Source organism: Heptranchias perlo, chromosome 9 (genome assembly GCF_035084215.1).
Source record: "Heptranchias perlo isolate sHepPer1 chromosome 9, sHepPer1.hap1, whole genome shotgun sequence".
Classification (NCBI taxonomy): Eukaryota; Metazoa; Chordata; class Chondrichthyes; order Hexanchiformes; family Hexanchidae; genus Heptranchias; species Heptranchias perlo.
Window position 1 is genome coordinate 25,307,726 of NC_090333.1, and position 24,590 is coordinate 25,332,315.

A 24,590-nucleotide genomic window follows, 5' to 3' on the forward strand; every position below is an offset into this window, starting at 1 on the left:
GCCCCATTTTACAGTGCTGGCTTGCTGCAAGGTGGTTCGGCTGCACCACTTTATATTTTTTCTCTAGTATGTTCAAGCACATGATGTTGTGTATATTTGTACATCAGATACAATGTGCATGAGTATGTTTGGTGCTGAATGCATAATTCAAAGACTGCTTTCATCTCTACAACATGCATATATTATTTTTCTACTTAAAAAATGCAGCAAGCAGAACTAACTGATGGGTGAATGGAGAATGGCAAATGAAAAGCTGTGGTAACAATCTAGAAATGAGTGACTGTTTAGACTGTAAGACCTTCTAATTATTTACGATGTGCAAGAGCAATTTCGACTGCAGAATTCAGCAAGTTTGCGCTAGCAATTTGAAGTCAGATTTAAGGAAATATAGGATTTCTACAGCATCCTGATTGCCAAGCGTAAGGGAATATAAATCTTGCTACAATTCATTCCAGACATTTAGCTCCTGAATTTAAGTGGAGAGTGGAATCAAACTCATTGTTATATACTCAAAGTCATGAGATTTTGTTACCTTTCTCTAGTTTATTGATAGGACTATTGTCAGTCCTTTTAAACTCTTTTGTTTCTTTTACATTGCACATATATACCTGGAGTTTCTGCAGGCGTTCATTCCATCTTCCACCGTAACTCCAGTGAAAGATCTGCATAAACACCTGTTTACTCCATTTTTCCGAGGTTTCCGCCAAAGTTAAAGTGGGATATCGGGAGAACCCCACAGAAATTACTCGTGGTAATGTCCTAAATCCCAACTATGTTGAAATCAGGTCTATTTGCACAGTCTCCTACTCTACTCATCCTTTACCAGAAACTGCTCATCTCTGGCTTTCCTTTCTCCTACAATCTCCAAGCTTTTAAAACCTATGCTAGATGTCATCTGCTCAATATTACTTGATTTCTCTTGCCTTCTCTTTTATTCTTTTTAACCTTGGTGGTGTTCCGCACTGTGGATGTTCGCCTTGGTTTGTCACTAAAAAGTTCTCATCAGGATCTGAGCTTCCCTCCTGGAACAACATTTGTAATTCCTGATATAGAGGGAATTTTTAAAATATTTTACAGGTTCTAGCTGTAAAAGAAAAAGCACATGGACTCCTTGGTTTTGTAACTAGGAGTGTAGAGCATAAAAGCAAAGTCTTGCTGCCTTAACGTACACTCTAGGCAAATTACCCAAGACGGATTGAGTGAAACAGCCCCATTTTACAGTGCTAGCTTGTTGCAAGGTGGTTCGGCTGCGCCACTTTATATTTTTTCCCTAGTATGTTCAAGCACATGATGTTTTGTGTATTTGTACATCAGATACAACGTGCATGAGTATGTTTGGTGCTGAGTGCATAATTCAAAGACTGCTTTCATCTCTACAACATGCATATATTATTTCTCTACTTAAAAATTGCAGCAAGCAGAACTAACTGATGGGTGAATGGAGAATGGCAAATGAAAAGCTGTGGTAACAATCTAGAAATGAGTGACTGTTTAGACTGTAAGACCTTCTAATTATTTACGGTGTGAAAGTGCAATTTTGAGTGTAAACCTATACAAATTATTGGTCAGGCTGCTGTTAGACTGTTGTGCTCAGTTTTCACTTTAGGCATGATGTCAAGGCTATGCAGAGGGTGCAGATGATACTCACTAAGATGATACCAGGGATGAGAGGAATTATATGAAAAACTGGAGAAATAGTGCTCTTTTCATTAGAACAAAGAAGATTAAGGGGAAATCTAATAAAGGTGTTCAAAATTGAGAGGCTTTGATAAAGTAAATCAGGAAACACTATTTCTACTGATCAGTAGGTAACTAGAGAGCATAAATTTTAGCGCAACACCAAAAGAACGAAGGGAGAGTTTAAGAGATTTTTTTAATGCAAAAGTTTGTTCAGACTTGGAGTACTTTACCAGATGAATGGTGGAAGCAGAATCCATAACATCCACCCCAGGGGAAATAAATGGTGAGGAAGAGGAAAGTGCATTGTGTGTGGCACAGATCATGAACGAGCAGGAGCAGCTGACAGCGGCACATGTGGAGGAAGGTATTGCTAGCTGGAGGCTCGGGAAGCATCACTTCTCAACTGAAGTTCACAGGCCTTGCATTTAAATCACATATGCTTGCAGAGAACCAAGCATTGGGGGCCATGTCAGACATTGTGCTGCAAATGACAGCTTAGGTGGAGGAGTGAACTGGCAACATAGGCAGCAAATTGAAGGATCATTTAACATCACTGTAGTCTATTATGAAACATTTGGCAGTTCCAGAAACATCTGCAGTGGATATCCTCATTACAGAGGTCCTAAGGCTAGGCTTTGCTTCCTGCATGGATCATCACATTATGGCTATTAAAGCCTAGGTGATAGATTGGAGAGAGCTATCTCCTCAGTTTGGACAGTTATAACGATTAGTTGCAAATAAGCATCACAACGAGTTTCACTGATCTCATTCGGACCATTAGGTCTGCATTCTCGAAGATAATAGTCAGTGCCCAGTACTGATGGCATGGCAGGAAGGTGCACAGCTGGCGATGCCCTCTCTCAGGATAATGGTACATGCATGCTCACCTGCCAGTCTCCTTTGATAATTCCATATATGGCAGGAAGAAGGCAGCGCCAGGTTACTTGTGCAGCCTGTGGTAGGTTCATCCCAGGAATTTGCTGTGGTGACACTAGGACCCCCTCACTCCCACATACAGAGCTGCCCACCAACTCATGTACTCCTGCCACTCATGTAGAATCTAGGAGAAGCACTAGTTTGTTTAACAGTTCAAGCACTGCACATTGGCACCAAAACAAAACAAGAAGAAGGAAGCACATACACAACAAATGGGTTGTAAATAAAATTGCAGTAGCACTAAAGTTGTGCGTGCAAACATTGTTTTTGGAAAAGGCTGAAAGTAGCTTTGGTAAGTTGGCGTGAATGGGAACTATGTGAGTTGATAAACTCAAAAAAGGGTGGCATATTTGTAGTGGGAAAAGGAAAGATGTAGACGTGACTGTTCAGTGGCTAGATATAATAGTCAAGAGAAGTTCTCCTGTTTAGATTGGCCCAAATGTCTCTAGTAGCTGGCAACAAGTTATCTTCTGCTGCTTCTTCAGATCGTTGCTCCTCTAGCTTATTGCCCTTGCTCCCTTTGGGGGCTTCCATCCTCTCAGCCTTCTTGAGGAGTCCTCTCTGTAAGACAAAGTTGTGCAGCTTGCAGCACACCATAACAATCCTGAGACCTTCTCTGGACTGTACAGCAGGTCCCTCCCAGATCGATAAAAGCTGCCAAGACTTCTTCGACAGCACCTTCCCAACCCGCGACCTCTACCACCTAGAAGGACAAGGGCAACAGGCACATGGGAACAACACCACCTGCATGTTCCCCTCCAAGTCACACACCATCCCGACTTGGAAATATATCACCATCCCTTCATCGTCGCTGGATCAAAATCCTGGAACTCCCTACCTAATGCGCTGTGGGAGAACCTTCACCACACGGACTGCAGCGGTTCAAGAAGGCGGCTCACCACCTGGGATGGGCAATAAATGCTAACCTTGCCAGCGACGCCCACATCCCATGAACGAATAAAAAAAAAAACACCTGAAGCATGACTTCAAATTGCCTAACATATGTTCAGTGATGATTCTAGTGGATGAATAGATTTCATTATAGTGTTGTTCAGATGATGTCCTGGAAAAGTGCTCTGGTGTTATCAGCCAAGGCTTTAGAGTATTTATCTGTGGAGAGCCACCCAGAAACTTGCTTTTCTGGGTTAAAGAGTACTGATACTGCAGAGTTCCTTAAAATAAAAGCACTGTGGCAGCTGACAGGCAACATGAAATTGCATGGCTGGTCACAAATAAGCTGCACGTTGAGAGAACGGTATCCTTTCCTGTTGACATACACTTATGAAGGAAGCAAGCATGGGAACATGGGAACCATCTATGATTCCTGGGACCTTGGGGATCTTAATCCTCAGTAATATTACAGTATTCTGTCATGTTGACATCGGTTGTCCTTAGGGAAACTGATGAAATTGCTAGCTCTAGAGAACAATGCATCATTGACCTGATGCATCTATGCACAGTAGCTTGGCTTATGTTACAGTTACCCCTAGTGACAGCCTGAAGCGACCCTGTAGTATAGAAATTAAGAGTAGTGGTGACCTTAACAGCCACTTGCAGAGTGGATATGGTGGACATGGGATGCCAGCAGGTGGCACAATTCGATAACAGCGTTTTTTGTAAAGCAAAACTTATGTAGATATTGCTTCCCGGCCAAATGCAGGTAGAGGCACTTCTGTTTGTAGGGTGACTTCCATGTGCCTGCAGTGAAATCTCACCTGCCTGGCTTCCCTCTGCTACCATTCATCTTTCTCTTCCAAGATGCAGAAATAAATAATCCCCTCTACAGACTTGGCAAATATCCATCTGATTGCTCTAAAATTGGGCAGAACATGGCAGGAAATCATCGCCGTGGGAATGGGGAGGGCTGATCTGAATAACCACAGAGAATGGGCTGGAGAGCTGAACAAGCACAGGGAGTGGGAGGGAGTGCTAAATAAGCACTGGGACTGAGAGAGTGTAGTCTGGAGAGCTGAACATGATGAGCATAAGACAACGGGCCAGAGATTTGAACAAGCATGTGGAGCAGAATAAATTGCGATTGACGTGGACTACAGCCTATCAGCAGGAAGTACTATGGTTCTGGCTTGTTCCAGCACTTGAAGCTGAGGAGGATACCTTGCGCCCCACAGTTTTAAAACATTTGATTCCTATTGAGAAACTTTTTGGTAAACTTGGTAGTTTTAAATAGCATTTTGTTCCCACTGATGCCAGGCTGAAAACTGCTTCTTCTAGCATGATTCCAGTCAGTGCTGAGTCATTGGCCAGTTAGCTGGTGTTAGAAAAAATCTTATTAAAGGCAGACTTCAGAGGAAAGTGGAGGTTTCTGTTGAAATTAAATCTGACAGTCGCATTGCTAAATCACGGCAGCATATCTCTTGGAAAGTAAATGTTATGCTTGTTTAGCTTTCAGTCTCATTGTTGGCTAGGTTTTAAAATATGGCCATTTAGCTCAAAGATGTTGGCAGAATGTCAAGCACATCTCAAGCATAATTCCAGAAACTGACCATCCGTGACAGGCTTTGGCACTTTGAGATTGAATTCAGAAAACTTTGTGTCTGTCTCATTGAGGAGCAATAATTGCTTTGATAAAGTGGACTCTTCATCATTGTAAAACTAGTAACCGTTGGTTATCTGTGTTTATCATCATAGGCTATCACATAGGTTAAAGCAGATTACCTTCAGGATGAATTTAACTTATACATCTAGTTGTGCATACATGTTTGCCTCTCTGTGCGTGTGTTCCTGCAATGAAATATGTTTCTTGTCATTGTCTCATTCTGTACACAAAGAATGCATACGCATTTAATGTGAGACTTGGGGGGGGAATTTTTCTGGGTCTGTGCCAGGTGCACTGGATCGCCTGGGTTACCAGAAAATCGGTGGGCCAGCATGCTTGGCTGCAAATGAACCTGCTCAAATTTTCTCCGTTCATTTAAATGGAGGTAAATTATGCGGATTCCTTTACAGGAGTGTGCTCTGACCTGTCTGATTTCCGAGATTCACTGCATTTACACGGTATGGTGCATCCGGGCTCAGAACCATCAAAATCTCCCTGGGGGCTTAAAGGGGAAGCCCATGCAGTGTCATGTACTTACCCTCGAATTTGTTGTATATTTATTACCAGCTTCCTTTATTTCTAAAGAATTCAGGCAGGGAGATCTTTGTAGACTGCATCCAATAGCCTCAATTGATTTTCTTCTTCCATATAGTTCCGTAACGTATTCTCCTTTTCCCCTTGAACACAGTAAAACTGCGCAAAGACAATGCTGCTCAATAATAAAGCTTCTAGAATGGTCTAAAAATATTTTTAAAGCACTATGAAAATCAATGGTATTCAGCAGAGACCCTCGAGGAAATTTCTCCTGCTTGACTCATTAGATCTCTTCTGCTTCACTTTTGCTTGATTGTCTTTCTGGGCTGCAGTGCAGAGTCCTTATATGAAGCAATACTCTAGGAAGGAAGAAATCTAAGAAGAACACTGATCACATAGGTGGTTAAGTACTTCAGTCTGAGAATACTTCCCCTGACAGTTTCTGTCTCTGTTAATTCTCTTGAAAGTATTCATGACATGTTCCTAACTCATTTGTACCTTTCACTGGAATCTTTAGTGGGGCAGATTTTTTTTTTAAAAAGATAAATCATCAAGTACTGATTTTGAATGTTGATGGCATTCTACATTCTAGAGCTCAGATAGTTCCAAACTTGGAGCCATAACCATGGAACCATAAAAGTTTGCAGCACAGAGGAGGCCAGTTGTGTCTGACCCAGCTCTTAGCTAGAGCAATCCGAAACTAATTCCGCTTTCCTGTGCTTTTCTCATAACCTTGTATCTTCCTCTGATTCAATTATTTAAAATATTTTTCTCTTAAAAGATGCAATGGTCTTTGCCTCAACCACTAAATCAGCAATGTAAATACATTTATTTGGACGGAGACAGAATTCCTAGAATTTTCCTGTGTTTGAACAATTTCACTGGTTGATGAGAAAAGAAAATCTTCCTCCCCCAAACCAAGACAACTTCGTTTTTTGCCGAATTGAATGGATGACATTTAGTTCTGGGTTTTTCCATTGCACCAAAACAGCTGGAGCTAAACAATTGTAGCAATGCCACTCCTTAAACACATGTTTACAGGTTTATGGCACCACTTGTCTTATTCTGCAACCTTGATTTGAGACCCTTGGTTTGAATACCATTGATAGAACTTCAATACCAGCCCAACAACTCCAGCCATAGAGTATTGAATGCCCATTTACAAGGAATGATATAGTGGTATCTTATTTAGAACACCTTGTAAGTCCGGCAAGGGACTAGTAGACTTTAGTGCAAATGTTCAGATAGTCCTAGTGATGGATTAATGGACTACTGTTTAGAGAGTTCAGTAGGTATATCAGTGGTACATTGCAATCCTGTCCAGACAGCAAATAGCTCATGTAGAGTAGTGTCGGTGCTGGATCTCAAGCAGAGGGTCAAGTTTATTCTTTACTGTCAATGAAACACAGAATCTCAACAAGTTTTGTTTGGCAGTTATAATCCAAATCGGTAAGAAAAGCACTCTATTATGGTAGAGTATCTCATCTCAGCGTTGAGGCAAAATGGAAGGGCTTCACTACACAAAGTTGCCATTGTAACCAATTATAGAATATCAGTAATGGCAGCCATGAACAAGTTAGCAAATAGGATCATTCTATCTTCCGGGTTGAAGGAGAAGCAGCATAGTGGCAGAAGACAGTAATAATGGGATCCTAATGGGGAAAATGAAAAACTAAACACAACAAACTAAACTGCCAAAAGGCTTTTTGAAATATCCTTGCATATCTTAGGCCAATGATAACAAGGCTGGTCAGTCTCAGAACTGTTTAACACACACTCTGTTATAATAGTCATATGAGTTCATTGCCACAACTGCTTAAGCAAATGTGTACATTCAATTCTAAAAGTCTGTTCGGCAAACTACAAAAACTTTGCAATATTTACTTTGTGATACAAATCTGTTAAGCAATCTGCTGGTTTTTACCTAATTACTTTATCACAGTGCTATTTAGGCAATAGGAGAACCAAATTTGTTCGTGCCCTTGTTAATCCTTGAAGGCTTGGGATTGGGTGGAGGGGGTGGGTGCAGTGAGCAGAGTAGGCTATGCTCTCTGGTGTTGGAATCTGAGGAACTATATTCAAGTAACTGGTCCACTTTCGTTTAAAAAAAAATTGAAAATACATAAAGCAATACAACAACTTGCATTTATATAGCACCTTTAACGTAGTAAAATGTCCCAAGGCATTAGCATAATACCACAGTAAGTTATAACTGTGACTGATGTATTATATTGAATGATTTATCTATTTACCACAAATAGCCGACAAGATTTACCTCCCCCACCCCTGGGTATTGCCGAGGAGATTTTGACCCAGAGGATATTCTTTAGGATTCAATTCTCCAATACTATTCAAAAGCATCAGAGATTGAAACAAAATCAATATTTGTGATTGAAAAGACCAGATTATCTTAATAATCATTGTGATAGACTCAGAAGATAACCTATCAAAGACTGTAATTTTGGATCTTGGTGCTGAAGCACTGCTACAGTATTTGACAGGTTATCTCTTGAACCTATCAGTGATTATTAAGATAATCTGATCTTGGACTTTTCAATCGCAAATATTGATTTTGTTGACCAGATTACAATCTTCAGTTTATTTTCAGAATACTAATATATTGTGTATGGTTCTATACATTTCAGTATTGCTACATCTTCTGTACATTTACAATGTGTAATATAATCATTTGTATCCATGTTATAAGAAACTATGTATTTTAATAGCTAAAAGGATTTATCATATCTCAAAAGGTTAATGACTGAATGCAAGTAGATGAAAATTGTAGCATTTTATGTTGAGGGAGGTAAGATACTTCTATGGGCAAACTGGCCCAGGATTTGGCTGTCAAAATTCACAGTATCTGGCATTTTATATGTGCCCTTTTAAAAGTAGTGTCAGCACTTAACATGTCAAGTCAATGTGGAGCAGTAATCGGCAAAGTGAACAGAATGCTGAGCTACATTTCTAAATCAATAGAAAGTAAGTCAAAGGATATTATGTTTAAACTGTATAGTGGAATAATAAGACTTGACTTAATAACACTTTGAGTACTGTTTCCAATTTTGATACCAAGACACAAGGAAAATATACAAGCCCTAAGGACAGTTCAGAGAAGTACTACAAGGCTGTTCTCTGACATCAGACGATTGATTTATGAGAAAAGACTAAAGAAACACTGAAACTTACTAATTTTAATTCTCCTCCCTGAAATCTTTGCATTGATTTTGGATATAGGTGTGTCCTGGAGTGGATCCACAGAGTATCCTACAAATTGGTTGTTGGGATCAGCCTGGACACTGATCCTGAGGCACCTGACCTGCAAATAGTTAGTGCCGACTGAGTACACAGCAGGATCTAACTGGTACTGATTGCTCCTGACTTCGCAACATCCTTATCAGCATCCTAAGCAGTCTTTACTGCTGATATCCACTGGGAATGGAACATTCTCACTTTTTGCAAAGAAAACCATAACAAAACCTTTGACCTTTGATAAATTCTTTTTTTACATAAAGAATAGCATGACTACCGTAATAATCTGTATCGAAAAAGAGTATCATTCCGTCAAGAATCATATTACGGCTTCTCTATTGAGTCACTTGTTATTCACTGAGAATCTAGTTCTTGCCAGAGATGAGTCCAAACCATTTGTGTTCATAGTGAGTGCTATTAGTCCTACAGAAGCACTGATGGTAGTGTGTCTGAGGAGTTGTTTGGCAGGCAGTGTGCTTGGTGTGGTGTGAGAACAAGAGCTGGTTGTTTTTATGTTACATACTGCATTCCGTCATCAGACGTGTTACATATTGGAGTGTTTTTTTAATGAGTCTTCCTCAAGATTTCTTTTTTGTAAGAGATAGTGGATGCATTGGTTAATATCTTCCAAAATTCCCTAGATTCTGAAACGGTCCCAATGGATTGGAAGATAGCAAATGTAACACCGCTATTCAAGAAAGAAGGGAGAGAGAAAACAGTGAACTACAGGCCACTTAGCCTGACATCAGTAGTGAGGAAAATGCTGGAATCTATTATTAAGGATGTGGTAACGGGGCACTTTGCCTGATCATATTATGATTAGGCAGAGTCAACATGGTTTTATGAAAGGGAAATAGTGTTTAACAAATCTATTAGAGTTTTTTGAGGATGTAACTAGTAGGGTAGATAAAGGGGAACCAGTCGATGTAGTATATTTGGATTTTCAAAAGGCATTCCATAAGGTGCCACACAAAAGGCTGTTACACAAGATAAGGGCTCATGGGGTTGGGGGTAATATATTAGCATGGATAAAGGATTGGTTAATGGACAGAAAACAGAGAGTAGGAATAAACGGGTCATTTTCAGGTTGGCAGGCTGTAACTAGTCGGGTACCGCAAGGATCAGTGCTGGGGCCTCAGCTATTTACAATCTATATTAATGACTTAGATGAAGGGGCCGAGTGTAATGTATCCAAGTTTGCTGATGATACAAAGCTAGGTGGGAAAGTAAGCTGTGAGGAGGACACAAGGGCCAGGATTTTAACCTGGAGCCAGAAAAGGGGCGGGGGAGTCGAATCGCGTATGGAAAACCCGGAAGTACGGGTTTCCCGGACATCCTTACGATTTTGACGTATTTACTTTTTTTGTTGGTTTCCCGTCCGACAGGCCAGTCTGATTGACAGGCTGCTCTCAGTCAGATGGGAGCAGAGCAAGAGGACATCTTCAGGTAAGTCTTAGATTGTATGGATGGTGGGAAGGTGGGCGCGGGGGCATGGGAGGACACGGGGGTCACCGGGGGGGGGGGAGTCAGTCATCGGAGGTCAGTCATGGGAGGGGGGAATCAGGGGTCATGGGGGTGGGTCAGTCATTGGGGGCGATCGGGTGTCAGTTACCGGTGGGGGGGTGGGTCGGGATCAGGGGTCTGCGATCATTGTGGGGGGGGGGTTCTGCGATCATTGTGGGGGTTGCTGCAGGTAGGCTTGTTGGTCCTCGGGGAAGCACTCCTGTTCCTCCGGGCCCACAAGCTGTGCCAGAAAGGCTCTTACCTGCAGTTTTGTGCCTTCTCGCCTCCTCTCAAGTGGCGTGAAGGAGAAGGCCCAGGAATCCCGCCTCCCAGAGGTTGAAATCGCAAAACCTTTCAAAAAGGAGGCCCACAGCCTCCTGGAAAGGTTTAGTGACCAACCCGCCTCCTGAGAGCAGGTTAGTTACCCACCCCAGTGAAAACCAGAAATAGGCGGGTTGGGGGTGAATCTGAAATTGTTGCAATTTTCAATGCCCCCCCCCCCCCCCCACCCCACACACAACCCATCCGTTTTTCCCTTTTAAAATCCTGCCCAAAGAGTCTGTAAAGGGATGTAGACAGGTTAAGTGAGTGGACAAGAAGTTGGCAGATGGAGTATAATGTGGGGAAATGTGACGTTATTCACTTTGGTAGGAAGAATAGAAAAACTGAATATTTTTTTAAATGGTGAGAAACTATTGAATGTTGATGTCCACAGGGATTTGGGTGTCCATGTACACGAAACACAGAAAGTTAGCATGCAGATACAGCAAGCAACTGGAAGGCACATGGTATCTTGGCCTTTATTGCAAGGGGGTTGGAGTACAAGAGTAAGGAATTGCTGCATTGTACAGGGCTTTTGTGAGACCACACCTGGAGTACTGAGTACAGTTTTGGTCTCCTTACCTAAGGAAGAACATACTTGCCTTAGAGGGGGTGCAATGAAGGTTCATTGGATTGATTCCTGGGTTGAGAGGGTTGTCCTATGAGGAGAATTAGTAGAATGAGCCTATACTCTCTGGAGCTTAGAAGAATGAGAGGTGACCTCATTGAAATGTATAAAATTCTTAGAGGGCTTGACAGGGTAGATGGTGAGAGGCTGTTTCCCCTGGCTGGAGAGTCTAGAACTAGGGGTCATGGTCTCAAGATAAGGGGTCGGCCATTTAGGACCGAGATGAGGAAAAATGTCTTCACTCAGAAGGTGATGAATTTTCAGAATTCTCTACCCCAGAGGGCTGTGGATGCTCAGTCATTGAGTATATTCAAGGCTGAGATCAAAAGATTTTTGGACACTAAGGGAATCAAGGGATACGGGGATCAGGCGGGAAAGTGGAGTTGAGGTCAAAGAGCAGCCATGATCTTATTGAATGGTGGAGCAGGCTCGAGGAGCCGTATGGCCTACACCTGCTCCTGTTTCTTATGTTCTTAAAAAGCTAGCTTGGAATCATAATGTGGACATCCTTTTAAAAAGTAGACATCCAATGGAAACCTTCAAATACAGTTGCTGCCTATTGATGCATTACATCTATGATTCCAAGCTTTAGTGCACAGTGTTGAAACATGTGCACAGTCCCCACGTTGCTAATTTTCTCAGCTGCAATGCTTACAGAGTGAAGGAAAATCAATTGGTGAATCATCACATGCCCATTCCTGCACACCTCAAGCTGATTTTGGTTTGGAACAGTCCTTAAAGCAGGTTATTTGATTACAGTTGGTGCATGGCATGCGTAGAACAGGAAAAAGGTGAGAAAATTGTTTAGGGGGAAGCTTTATGTCTGCATTTTGTGGTCACAGCTGATTAGTGCTCTAATTCTTGATTTGTTAGCAACACTCCATCCTGCCTTTCAGTATTGTCACTGTAACATATCATTCTCGAAGTCAAACTAAATTAATTTGGACTACTGTTATGAGGTCATCTTACGGGTACGGTAGCATAGTGGTTATGTTACTGGACTAGTAATCCAGCGGCCTGGACTAATAATTCAGAGTCATGAGTTCAAATCCCGCCACGGCAGCTGGGGAATTTAAATTCAATTAATTAAAATTCAATTAATTAAATGAAATCTGGAATTAAAATACTAGTATCAGTAATGGTGGCCATGAAACTACTGGATTGACGTAAAAACCCATCTGGTTCACTCATGTCCTTTAGGGAAGGAAGCCTGCCGTCCTTACCCGGTCTGGCCTATATGTGACTCCAGACACACAGCAATGTGGTTGATTCTTAATTGCCCTCTGAAATGGCCTATCAAGCCACTCAGTTGTAAAATCTCGCTAAAAAAAGTCATAATAAGAATAAAACCGGACGGACCACCCGACATCAGACCACTAGGCACCAGACACGACAAAGGCAAACCAAGCGCAGTCGACCCTGCAAGGTCCTCCTCACTAACATCTGGGGACTTGTGCAAAATTGGGAGAGCTGTCCCACAGACTAGTCAAGCAACAGCCTGACATAGCCATACTCACAGAATCATACCTTTCAGCCAACGTCCCAGACTCTTCCATCACCATCCCTGGGTATGTCCTGTCCCACCGGCAGGACAGACCCACCAGAGGTGGCGGTACAGTGATATACAATCTGGAGGGAGTGGCCCTGGGAGTCCTCAACATTGACTCTGGACCCCATGAAATCTCATGGCATCAGGTCAAACATGGGCAAGGAAACCTCCTGCTGATTACCACCTACCGCCCTCCCTCAGCTGATGAATCAGTCCTCCTCCATGTTGAACACCACTTGGAAGAAGCACTGAGGGTAGCAAGGGCACAGAATGTACTCTGGGTGGGGACTTCAATGTCCATCACCAAGAGTGGCTCGGTAGCACCACTGCTGGCCGAGTCCTGAACGACATAGCTGCCAGACTGGGCCTGCGGCAGGTGGTGAGCGAACCAACACGAGGGAAAAACTTACTTGACCTCGTCCTCACCAATCTACCTATCGCAAATGCATCTGTCCATGACAGTATTGGTAGGAGTATTGGTGATGAAGTCCCATGTGCACTGAGGACACCATCCAACGTGTTGTGTGCAACTACCACCGTGCTAAATGGGATAGATTCAGAACAGATCTAGCAGCTCAAAACTGGGCATGCATGAGGCGCTGTGGGCCATCAGCAGCAGCAGAATTGTATTCCAGCACAATCTGTAACCTCATGGCCCGGCATATTCCTCACTTGACCATTACCAACAAGCCAGGGGATCAACCCTGGTTCAATGAGGAGTGTAGAAGAGCATGCCAGGAGCAGCACCAGGTGTACCTAAAAATGAGGTCACAACTTGGTGAAGCTACAACTCAGGACTACATGCATGCTAAACAGTGGAAGCAACATGCTATAGACAGATCTAAGCGATTCCACAACCAACGGATCAGATCAAAGCTCTGCAGTCCTGCCACATCCAGTCGTGAATGGTGGTGGACAATTAAACAACTAACGGGAGGAGGAGGCTCTGCAAACATCCCCATCCTCAATAATGGCGGAGTCCAGCACGTGAGTGCAAAAGACAAGGCTGAAGTGTTTGCAACGATCTTCATCCAGAAGTGCCGAGTGGATGATCCATCTCGGCCTCCTCCAGATATCCCCACCATCACAGAAGCCAGTCTTTAGCCAATTCGTTTCACTCCACGTGATATCAAGAAATGGCTGAGTGCGCTGGATACAGCAAAGGCTATGGGCCCCAACAACATCCTGACTGTAGTGCTGAAGACTTGTGCTCCAGAACTAGCTGCGCCTCCAGTCAAGCTGTTCCAGTACAGCTACAACACTGGCATCTACCCGACAATGTGGAAAATTGCCCAGATATATCCTGTCCACAAGAAGCAGGACAAATCCAATCTGGCCAATTACCGCCCCATCAGTCTACTCTCAATCATCAGCAAAGTGATGGAAGGTGTCGTCGACAGTGCTATCAAGCGGCACTTACTCACCAATAACCTGCTCACCGATGCTCAGTTTGGGTTCCGTCAGGACCACTCTGCTCCAGACCTCATTGCAGCCTTTGTCCAAACATGGACAAAAGAGCTGAATTCCAGAGGTGAGGTGATAGTGACTGCCCTTGACATCAAGGCAGCATTTGACCGGGTATGGCACCAAGGAGCCCCAGTAAAATTGAAGTCAATGGGAAGCAGGGGGATAACTGTCCAGTGGCTGGAGTCATACCTAGCACAAAGGAAGATGGTAGTGGTTGTTGGAGGCCAATCATCTCAGCCCCAGACATTGCTACAGGAGTTCCTCAGGGCAGTGTCCTAGGCCCAACCATCTTCAGCACCTTCCCTCCATCATGAGATCAGAAATGGGGATGTTCGCTGATGATTGCACAGTGTTCAGTTCCATTCGCAACCCCTCAGATAATGAAGCAGTCTGAGCCCGCATGCAGCAAGACCTGGACAACATCCAGGCTTGGGCTCATAAGTGACAAGTAACATTCGTGCCAGACAAGTGCCAGGCAATGACCATCTCCAACAAGAGAGGGTCTAACCACCTCCCCTTGACATTCAACGGCATTACCATCGCCGAATCCCCCACCAGCAACATCCTGGGGGTCACCATTGACCAGAAAGTTAGCTGGACCAGCCATATAAATACTGTGGCTACAAGAGCAGGTCAGAGGCTGGGTATTCTGCGGCGAGTGACTCACCTCCTGACTCCCCAAAGCCTTTCCACCATCTACAAGGCACAAGTCAGGAGTGTGATGGAATACTCTCCACTTGCCTGGATGAGTGCAGCTCCAACAATACTCAAGAAGCTCGACACCATCCAGGACAAAGCAGCCCACTTGATTGGCACCCCATCCACCACCCTAAACATTCACTCCCTTCACCACCAGTGCACTGTGGCTGCAGTGTGTACCATCCACAGGATGCACTGCAGCAACTCGCCAAGGCTTCTTCGACAGCACCTCCCAAACCCGCGACCTCTACCACCTAGAAGGACAAGAGCAGCAGGCACATGGGAACAACACCACCTGCACGTTCTCCTCCAAGTCGCACACCATCCCAACTTGGAAATATATCGCCGTTCCTTCATCGTCGCTGGGTCAAAATCCTCGAACTCCCTTCCTAACAGCACTGTGGGAGAACCTTCACCACACGGACTGCAGCGGTTCAAGAAGGTGGCTCACCACCACCTTCTCCAGGGCAATTAGGGATGGACAATAAATGCCGGCCTCGCCAGCGACGCCCACATCCCATGAACGAATTTTTAAAAAGTCTTCAACACCACAGCGCTTCTCCAATATCTAATCTTCTCATTCAACTGATCAGTTTTAAGACAACTTATGTCATGCATCTCATCTGACTGAAAAAAAAGGAAATGTTTACCAGATACCAAGGCCAGGATTTTGACATGGAGCTGTGAAGAGGGCGGGGGGGGGGTGCGGGGGGTTCGAATCGCAGATCGGAAACCTGGATGTACGGGTTTCCCGGATGTCCCTACGATTTTGACGTAAGTACGTCTTTTTTTTGTCGGTTTCCCGTCCAACACGTCAGCCTGATTGACAGGGCGGTCTCAGTCGGACAGGAACAGAGCAAGGAAGAGGATGACTTCAGGTAAGTGTTCAGGTAAGTCCTAGATTGTATGGGTGTGGGTATGGGGGCGTGGGGGTCACGGGGTTGGGGGAGGTTGGTCATCGAAGGTCAGTCACTGGGGGGGGGGGGGGGGGGGTCAGTCATGGGGGTGGGGGGATTGGAGGTCATGGGGGGGAACTCAGGAGTCAGTCACCGGGATGGGGGTCATCGCGGGAGTCCGCGATTGGTGGGAAGGGGGTCTGCGATCTTTGGCGGGGGGGCGGTCCCTGCATGTAGGCTTGTTGGACCTGGAAGAAGCACTCCTGCTCCTCCAGGCCCAAAAGCTGTGGCTGAAAGGCACCTACCTGCAGTTTCGGGTCTTCTCGCCTCCTCTCAGGCGGCGTGAAGGAGAAGGCCCAGGAATCCCGGCCCCCAGGGGTTGAAATCACAAAACCTTGCAAAATGGAGGCCCACAGCCTCCTGAGAGCGGGTTGGTTGCTCGCCCCTCGTCCTGCCCCAGTGAAAACCGGAAATGGGCAGGTTGGGGCGGGTCTGAAATTGTTGCAATTTTCAATGCTTCCCCCGCCCCCGCCCCCGCCCCATCCATTTTTCACAGTTAAAATCCTGCCTCAAGTCTCCGGAAGTTCTACAGAAATTAAGTTCAGAGAGAATTAGGTTGAGGAGAAAATATGTTTTCTTTGCCATATATTGCAGAAAATACAAATCTTCAATTTCTTTAACAGGGGGGCTCCAATAATTTGTTGTGTGGAGGTATGAGCAGGGGGGAAGTGAAAGCATCCTGCCGTGATAGTTGAATCCACGTCATAATGTGTAATTGATGAACTTAAAGGAACTGAAGGCACAATTTTTCATAAAATCTTGACAACTAATTATTGCCAATAATATTCAAAAGTTCAAAACTTTAAATTAATTCCGTATTTTCTTATTGTAAAGTTTATGATCCTTCTCTCAATATGTGCCTCACACAGCACCTATTCAGCTGTGGAGCAGTTAATCTGAGAGCAGGGCAGAAATATGTATTTTGCAACAAGATTTGAGGTATGTGTTGCTGACTAAACCTTTGCACGTTGTGATATTGACAAAGTGCCTACTACTTGCTGGAGTTTCTAAAGTGTTTTTCGTTTTGGATGTCATAAATCAAGTGGAATGTTTGCGTTCATACAACAGGCAACTTTAGTTATTATTCACTTGCTTTTTACAATTTTAGTTTCATTCTCCCTACGTCTCCAGCTTATGCTGTGTTTCATCCTTCAACTGGGAGAGCTGGATAGCAGACTTCTCCATAGTTTCAGTCATTTCACAATCAGTCATTGAGACAAGTGCTTTTATCGGATAAAGCTGGTCATGATCATTTTTTTACCGTTTCCTTCAACTGAGATGATGGACTCTATTTGGAGAAGAGGGCTTTAATTAACAACTTGCTGTGAACCGTCAAAACCTAAGTTATATATTAGTTAGTCCAACTGGGAGTGTTATGTGCTACCACATTGAAGTAATACACAAGAGTGGTTTTATGGGAGGAAGATCTTCCCTCATAAATTTACAGGAGCTGTTCAAGGAAATGACATGTTGTTGACAATAGAAATTCTGTGAATGTGATATATTTAGATTTCAGCACGGCTTTTGATACCATATCAAACAAAAGATTAGCCCACAAGGCAGGGAGACATGGAATAGGAGGCAAGCTTCTAAAGTGGATTGAAAATGAGCTAAACCAGAGAAAGCAGAGGATGGTCGTCAACAGAGCTTTAGGGGATCACTAGCAAAGTGGCATAGGGATCAGTACTGGGACTAATTTTGTTTACAGTGTACATAAAAGATTTGGAGCTAGAGACACAAACAGAGCTGTTTAAGTTTGCAGATGATACCAAATAAAAATGGATCTGGATAGGTTTAGAGGTGGACAGATGTAAACTAATTCGACAAAGGAAGGGAAATAAACTGTTTACATATAAACTGAATGGCTTTAAGCTGCAGGACACAACACAGGTGGAGACCTGGGGGTATTGGTTAATAGCTCACTGAAACCATCAGCACAGGATGTAGCAACAGTAAGGAAAGCTAACCAGGTCTTGGGATGTATAACAAGATGATGGGGCACAAATAGAGGAGAGTATGATGAACCCCTATAAGGAACTGGTACAATTCTGGTCATCACAGCAAGGATATCCACACAATGGGAGCAGTGTAAGAAAAGGCAGCCAATCTAATGATGTGTCTGAGTTTTGTAGAGTGGTGTGAGCGCAAGGGATTGTTTACTCTGACAAAGAAAAGGCTCAGAAGAGATATTTAAATATTGAAGATTCTTATGTTGAAACCCAATAAAGTGAACCCCAATAATATGTTGGAGATTGCCACAAAATCTAGAACAAGGTGGCGTAGTTCAAGTTTAAAAGAGGAAAAGTGCACAGTTTAGATTTAACTATGTTATGGTTCTAGAGTTTGTGGCAATCTCAAACATAGTATCGGGGTTCGATTTACTAATTTATTTGTTTAAGGATCGTCAAGTAATATCTCCACTGGGCCGTCTCTTTGTCAGACTAAATAATCCTAGACTCTTCGATCATTCTCCATAGCTCAGATGCTTTATCAGTTTGGTTGCCGTTTTCTGAACTGATCCCAATGCTTGGATTTCCTTGCTGTAGTGCAGTGATCAGAATTGTATACAATGCTCCAGGTGTGGTGAACGTGTGGAAAAGGGAGGCAGTGAGACAGATGGTATGGAAAATTTTAAGGGAGAGTTAGATAAGTGTTTGAGGGACTGGGTGATTGAGAGACAGAGAAATTTTGGGAATGAGTAGATCCACCTAGTCTTTTCTGACCGTGTGTTCCCCTATATACCAGATACAAGGGCCCCAATATTAACAGGAGATGGGGAGGGTACAGCGGAGCTTGGAAGCTTGAGAAGAACAAGGCTGGGACGTGGAGGCCCTGCCAATCTTAATGGCAGGGCCTCATTTAAATGACACTCTGCAGACTCCCGCCAGAGAGCGGCCAAATTGACAGGCTGGCTGGCGGGCAGGAACGGAATCAAGTGGCATGAGACTGCAGCTGGGGAACCATGGAGACGGTCCCCGTCAGTCGGTAGGGAGGGAAGCAGCAGCTTGGGGCTGCCATCGGGAGGGGAGAAGCAGAAGGATCAGGGCCTCCCCCTCACTTACAGTTAAATTTGAGCCACGGCACCAATGATGTCATCAGGCCACGACTTGAATGTTAATTAGACCCCCAACCTGATTTCATTCTGCGGGAGCCTCGTCGATGGCCTGATTTGTGATGGTTAAAATTTAAACGGCCGGGAATGGAGTCGGGTTGCTTGATCCCAATATTTTAATCCCCCCCCCCCAACCCCCGATGGGCGGGGGGGGGTTTAAATCGTGGCCAAGCTCTTCCCTGCCTGAAATTTCCCCATGTAGTGGCTTCCCCTCTCTCAGTTGGGGTTGACTCGAAGGCATCAACTGCTGCTTCCATGTGTTACAAAAAAAATCAATCAGCAAATTAATCCATAGCATTATGATCAACCAGTTCAAGCAGGTGATTTGCACTTGCATGCTCAGTCAGAAAATGTTGCATGGAACAAAGAAAGGCAAAAAGAACTCTCAAACTTAAGATAAAAAGAAAGAAGAGAAAAACCTGCCTGTTTCAAGAGTCCAGTGCTGTAGCAATCAAGACAACAAACTGCCATGTGCAATAGGCAAACTAATGGTTAGCATCCAATCAAAAAATTTAGTTCAGGATAGGTGGTAGTTTTCTTCATTATCTGGGCAATTGACATTAAATGGAAATAGGATACAAAAGACAGAAATGAAGACTGAAGAAGACATTGATTTTGTGTAAGTGGACAATACCCATTTTGCTTTCTTTATTTCCAGAGTCCTTCAGATGGTTTCTGGAAGTCTGTTGCCACAGTTGTCCCAAAGGAGCCCCAAGAAATCCGAATTCTGAATCCTTATTTCATCCGTGAAGCAGCTTTCACGTTTATTGGCCTTCCAGTCAACAATGGGATGATGGGTCGTGGGGTGAGTAAAACATTTTGGCTATCTATGAAACAGTTGGATTTTCCAATGTAGCAATGTGGAATCATGACAAAATATTTTGCAGTTGAACAATATGTAATTCACAGTTCAGGCACACAGAGCATTAATATACAGCACTGTGCCAGGAAATGAAAGGGTATAGATTTATACTGCCATTTCCACATGCAGCAATCATTCTCATCTTGGATGGGCTATGGTGGGGGAAGGGGGAAAGAGCCACTGATATACCAGATTATTTTTCCACAAGGGGGTAATACAGGGGACAAGTCACTTGAGTTGCTCTCATGCACTACCTAATGACCTGTTAAAGTGGCAATGGCAGAGGGCGTAAGAGAACATTTAAGGAAACTGCAAAGCATAGTAACATTCAAAAAGTAAGCACAGCAAACACAAAAAAATGCAAAACACAGGGTATTTTTGGGGTTGGGTAGTTGTCAGCATATTACGCAACACTTTAGATAGATCTGAGCAGGACCAGACCATAGCAATGTGCAAAAAAATGCAGTGTCCAAACATGTGAGATATTGTGCACTTGCCACAAACATCAAGCATTACATACCTTCGAAAAGTCCATTTGTTTCAGTCACATTGTCCACTCCCAACTGATTAAGATAAGAACATTGGTATGATTTACAAGAGCAGTGACATTTCATAACCAGGCAGATATGAACCTGGGTCTATATCACTCATTATCTTAGATTACAGGGACAGAACTCAAAATAGTTTTGATAATCAAATGATTTGGATATCTACTGTTCAGATAATTGAAAGGATAATGCTGTTTCAAGGAGGACAACACTGAAGTATTCTCCCTAATCATTGTATGGCTAATGTTGCAGATTTTCCTACCCAAGAAGAGAAATTCCAAATTCTCAGAATCATAAGTAGCTTGATGAAAACCTGGACCAAGTTATTGTATGTGTTGGGTTTGTCACTGGACAGGTTATCATCTTGAAGGATTGTTTTTCTCCCTTTTTAAATTTTTAATTACATATTTGAATCCAGGATTGGTTCAACATGTATTAAGCGTTTCCATTCCTCCGAGTTAAATTGAAACAAAAGATCATAAGAGCATAAGAATCACAAAATGTTACAGCACAGAAGCAAGCCATTCAGTCCATCAGGTCTGCATTGATATTTTCTCTGCATGAGCTGCCAACAATAACAATTTATAGCGCTCTTAATGTAGAAAAACATGCTGAGGTGCTTCCCAGAAGCATAATCTAGTCTAATACTACTCTCCTCCTCATTTCCCATATTTTCTAATATTCTTCATTTTTCAAGCAACTATCTAATTATCTTTTAAAAGAATTTATGGACTCAGCTTGTGGAAGAAAATTCCACATTCTAATCACCTTCCATGTGAAGATATTTTTTCTACTCTCACTTTAGTGCTTTTTATGATTACGTTAAATTTGTGCCTTTTTGTTCCCGTCTCACTGACCAGTGGAAAAAATCTATTACTATTTTCCTTATCATTCTTCATAATGTTGAATAATTCTTATCAGGTTACTCCATATACTTCTCACCTCTTGTAAGAAGGTTGCTTTAGCTGGCTCCATCATTCAAGTGCTTTTACAAGGTCTGATTACTATTTGTCATTTTGTATCGATTTTCCTACTGCAAACTCATAACCCTCTGCTCTGTGTTAATTGTATCCATGTGATTTATAGCAATTAGTGCTAATTGTATTCAGGTGATGTGTATTAATTGAGGACGCTCATGTATCCATTTATAAGAGAGCTTATCTAGGGTGTGGGTAATGTTGATCTCTGTTAATAAAGGATTGGAAGCAACTGAAGACCAGACTGTAGTATTCTATCCTTCACCACCTGGCTATCCAGTTTGTAACACTCTGCTGAATCAAAAATTGGTCCTATTCCTTTTTGAATGCTTCACTGGATTTGTTGTTTACTGCACTAGATGGCAGTCTGTTCCACAAGTTGACAGTCATAGCATGAAGAAATTATTCTTTATGATGAGTTTAGTTTGTGGCTTCTTCAATTTATAATTACATCCTCTGGTTCTTTTACAAAATTCCTTTTGCACCCCCCAGAATTTCAAAAACTTGAATACTAGCTGTTAATGTTTTGTAAGTCAGCCTCTCTTCATATCTCACTGACATATTCTGGAATCATCTTTGTTGCCCTTCTCTCAAACATTTCTACTGCGTCTTTGACTTTTCTCTGGTCCACACCTGGATGCAACACTCTATTTGCAATCCACAGATACTTTTATAAAGTGTTGTTTATGTTGTACGGATATTTATGCACTCAGCAAAGTAATTTGCAAATAATGAGATATACTAGAGGTATCACATTTTGGGAGGAAAAACAAGGAATTGGAGTCTACACTCACTGGAAAGACATTGAAGGGTGTGGTTGAACACAGAGACTCAGGGGTTCAAATACATATTCCCTGAAAGTGCGAGTGGAAGTAGATAAAGTCATTAAAATGGCCAGCAGCATTTTGAGTTTTATATGGAGGCATAGAGTAAGACGTAATGATAATTGTATTCAAAATATTGGGTAAGCCACAGTTAGAGTACTGTGTGTAGTTTTGGGCACCACATTATAGAAAGGACATTAAAGCAATATAAAGTGTATAGTATAGATTCACCAGGATGGGAAACTATAGTTATGATGAGAGGCTTGAGAGACTGGGATTATTTCCACTGGAGGCTGAAAAGATTAATAAAGATTTTTTAATTCTGAAGGGTTTTGCTAGTGCACAAGGAAAAACCATTTCCTCTGGTTAAGGAGTCAATGATAAGGGATTATACATTTAAAATTATCATTAATAAAATTTAGGAGAAATTTCTTTATGCAGTGGGTTGTTGGAGTGTGATGTGTTTTGGCCTAAGGCATAGTTGGGGTAGAGACCATTGCATATTTTAAGGGAAAATTAAATAAATATTTAATGCCGAGGAAAATATAAGGCTATGGGAAGTTAGCAGGGAATTGTCATAAATTTTACTCTTTACCGTACATCCTTGCTAATACTGAACCTTAGAATATTTTCAGGTTTTAAATGTCTCTTCTACAGTGCCTCTGGTTATATTCCCATATTGCTTTTTAAGGTGACTGAAGATTTTTCAATTTATTCACTTATTTGACTCCTCCAACTCTTCCATTTCACTCCTAATACAGAATAAATTAGCTTGCAGAGTAATTTATACCTGACTTTCTTTGTTTCAGTGCACATCGTGTGACTGCACTTTGATGTTGAAAACCACCAATATTAAAGAAATTATTTTGTTTGCATTGTTGATAGTATGCACAAAATTGGAAAAATTTTAGTTTATTTTCTGATGGTAAAGATGGCCAATACAGGAACACACAGTTTAGCATGGTTCAACCAGTCATACATTTTGATATGATTTTGGGTAAATTTATCTTGGTTTGGTTTTGGATTGTATTTAACTTCAGTTTGATTTTCAAATTGGATTGGATTGGATTAGGTTAGGTTGTTTTTCAGTTTGGTTTGTTTGGATTGATTTGCTTTAAGTTGAGCTGGAATGATTTGGCTTTTGCTTTGGATTAGATTAAGCGGGTTTGATTTTCCTTTCATTTAGTTTTGAGTTAAAGTAGGTTGTATTGGTTGAGATTGGGTTGTCAGACTTACACTTTACTTTTCATTAAACTAAGCAAAACATGAAATTGAGGGTCAACATATTAAACAAAGAGATAAAGATGTTCAGTCATATTAAGTTTCCCTATTACAACTACCATAATTAGATAAATTGAAAGTTGACAGATTTGGATTCCCGCATACTCTGACATTTGAGGTCAATATCCAATACTTGGTGTATTTCATTTTATGTTGCCCAGCCTGTACGATAGAACACTGCATCATACCAGTGTGTTTCTGTCTTAGGATGGGAGGCAGTAGAAAAATGGACAGCACTGTCAAGATAATTTTTGTAAACAATTTTACACCAAGTTATAGTCCAACAAATTTATTTTAAATTCCACAAGCTTTCGGAGGCTTCCTCCTTCCTCAGGTGAACGGTATGGAAATGACATTTTCGAATCCTTCGCATTTGAAAATCACAGAACAATGCCTGGTGATTACTGCCCGTTGCCAAGGCAATCACAGTGAGCAGACAGAACGGTGTCACCTAAAAGGCCACCGAATATACAAACCCCCCCCCCCAAAAAAAAAAATTGGAAAAATTTTAGTTTATTTTCTGATGGTAAAGATGGCCAATACAGGAACACACAGTTTAGCATGGTTCAACCAGTCACACATTTTGATATGATTTTGGGTAAATTTATCTTGGTTTGGTTTTGGATTGTAGTAGCACTGACAGTGGTTCTGGAGACATTGATGACTTTAATTACCTTCCCTGCTGAAGAAAGCAGTGGGGAATGTGAAAAGGGAGAAAATTGGGACAAAACGTTAGTGAAAAAGACGTTTCCATATCTCATAATTCATCAAATGCAATTTATCATCAATACACTGTGGAATTAATCTGAGGCGAGTCGGGTGATTATCCTGATGGCAGCCTATCAAATATAGAATCATAGAATGGTTACAGCACGGAAGGAGACCATTCGGCCCGTTAAGTCCG

The 24,590-nt window shown here is 42.4% G+C and overlaps 1 protein-coding gene across 2 annotated transcripts in view; it reads left to right on the forward strand.

Moving 5' to 3' along the window:
* Positions 1 to 24,590, forward strand: part of LOC137325204 (CMP-N-acetylneuraminate-beta-1,4-galactoside alpha-2,3-sialyltransferase-like) — a 401,305-nt gene that overhangs the window by 326,168 nt on the left and 50,547 nt on the right. For both annotated transcript variants that reach the window (XM_067990038.1, XM_067990039.1), the window contains one exon: positions 19,853 to 19,999. In XM_067990038.1, coding sequence (XP_067846139.1) covers positions 19,853 to 19,999 — 147 coding nt within the window. The remainder of the gene's footprint in view (positions 1 to 19,852; positions 20,000 to 24,590) is intronic.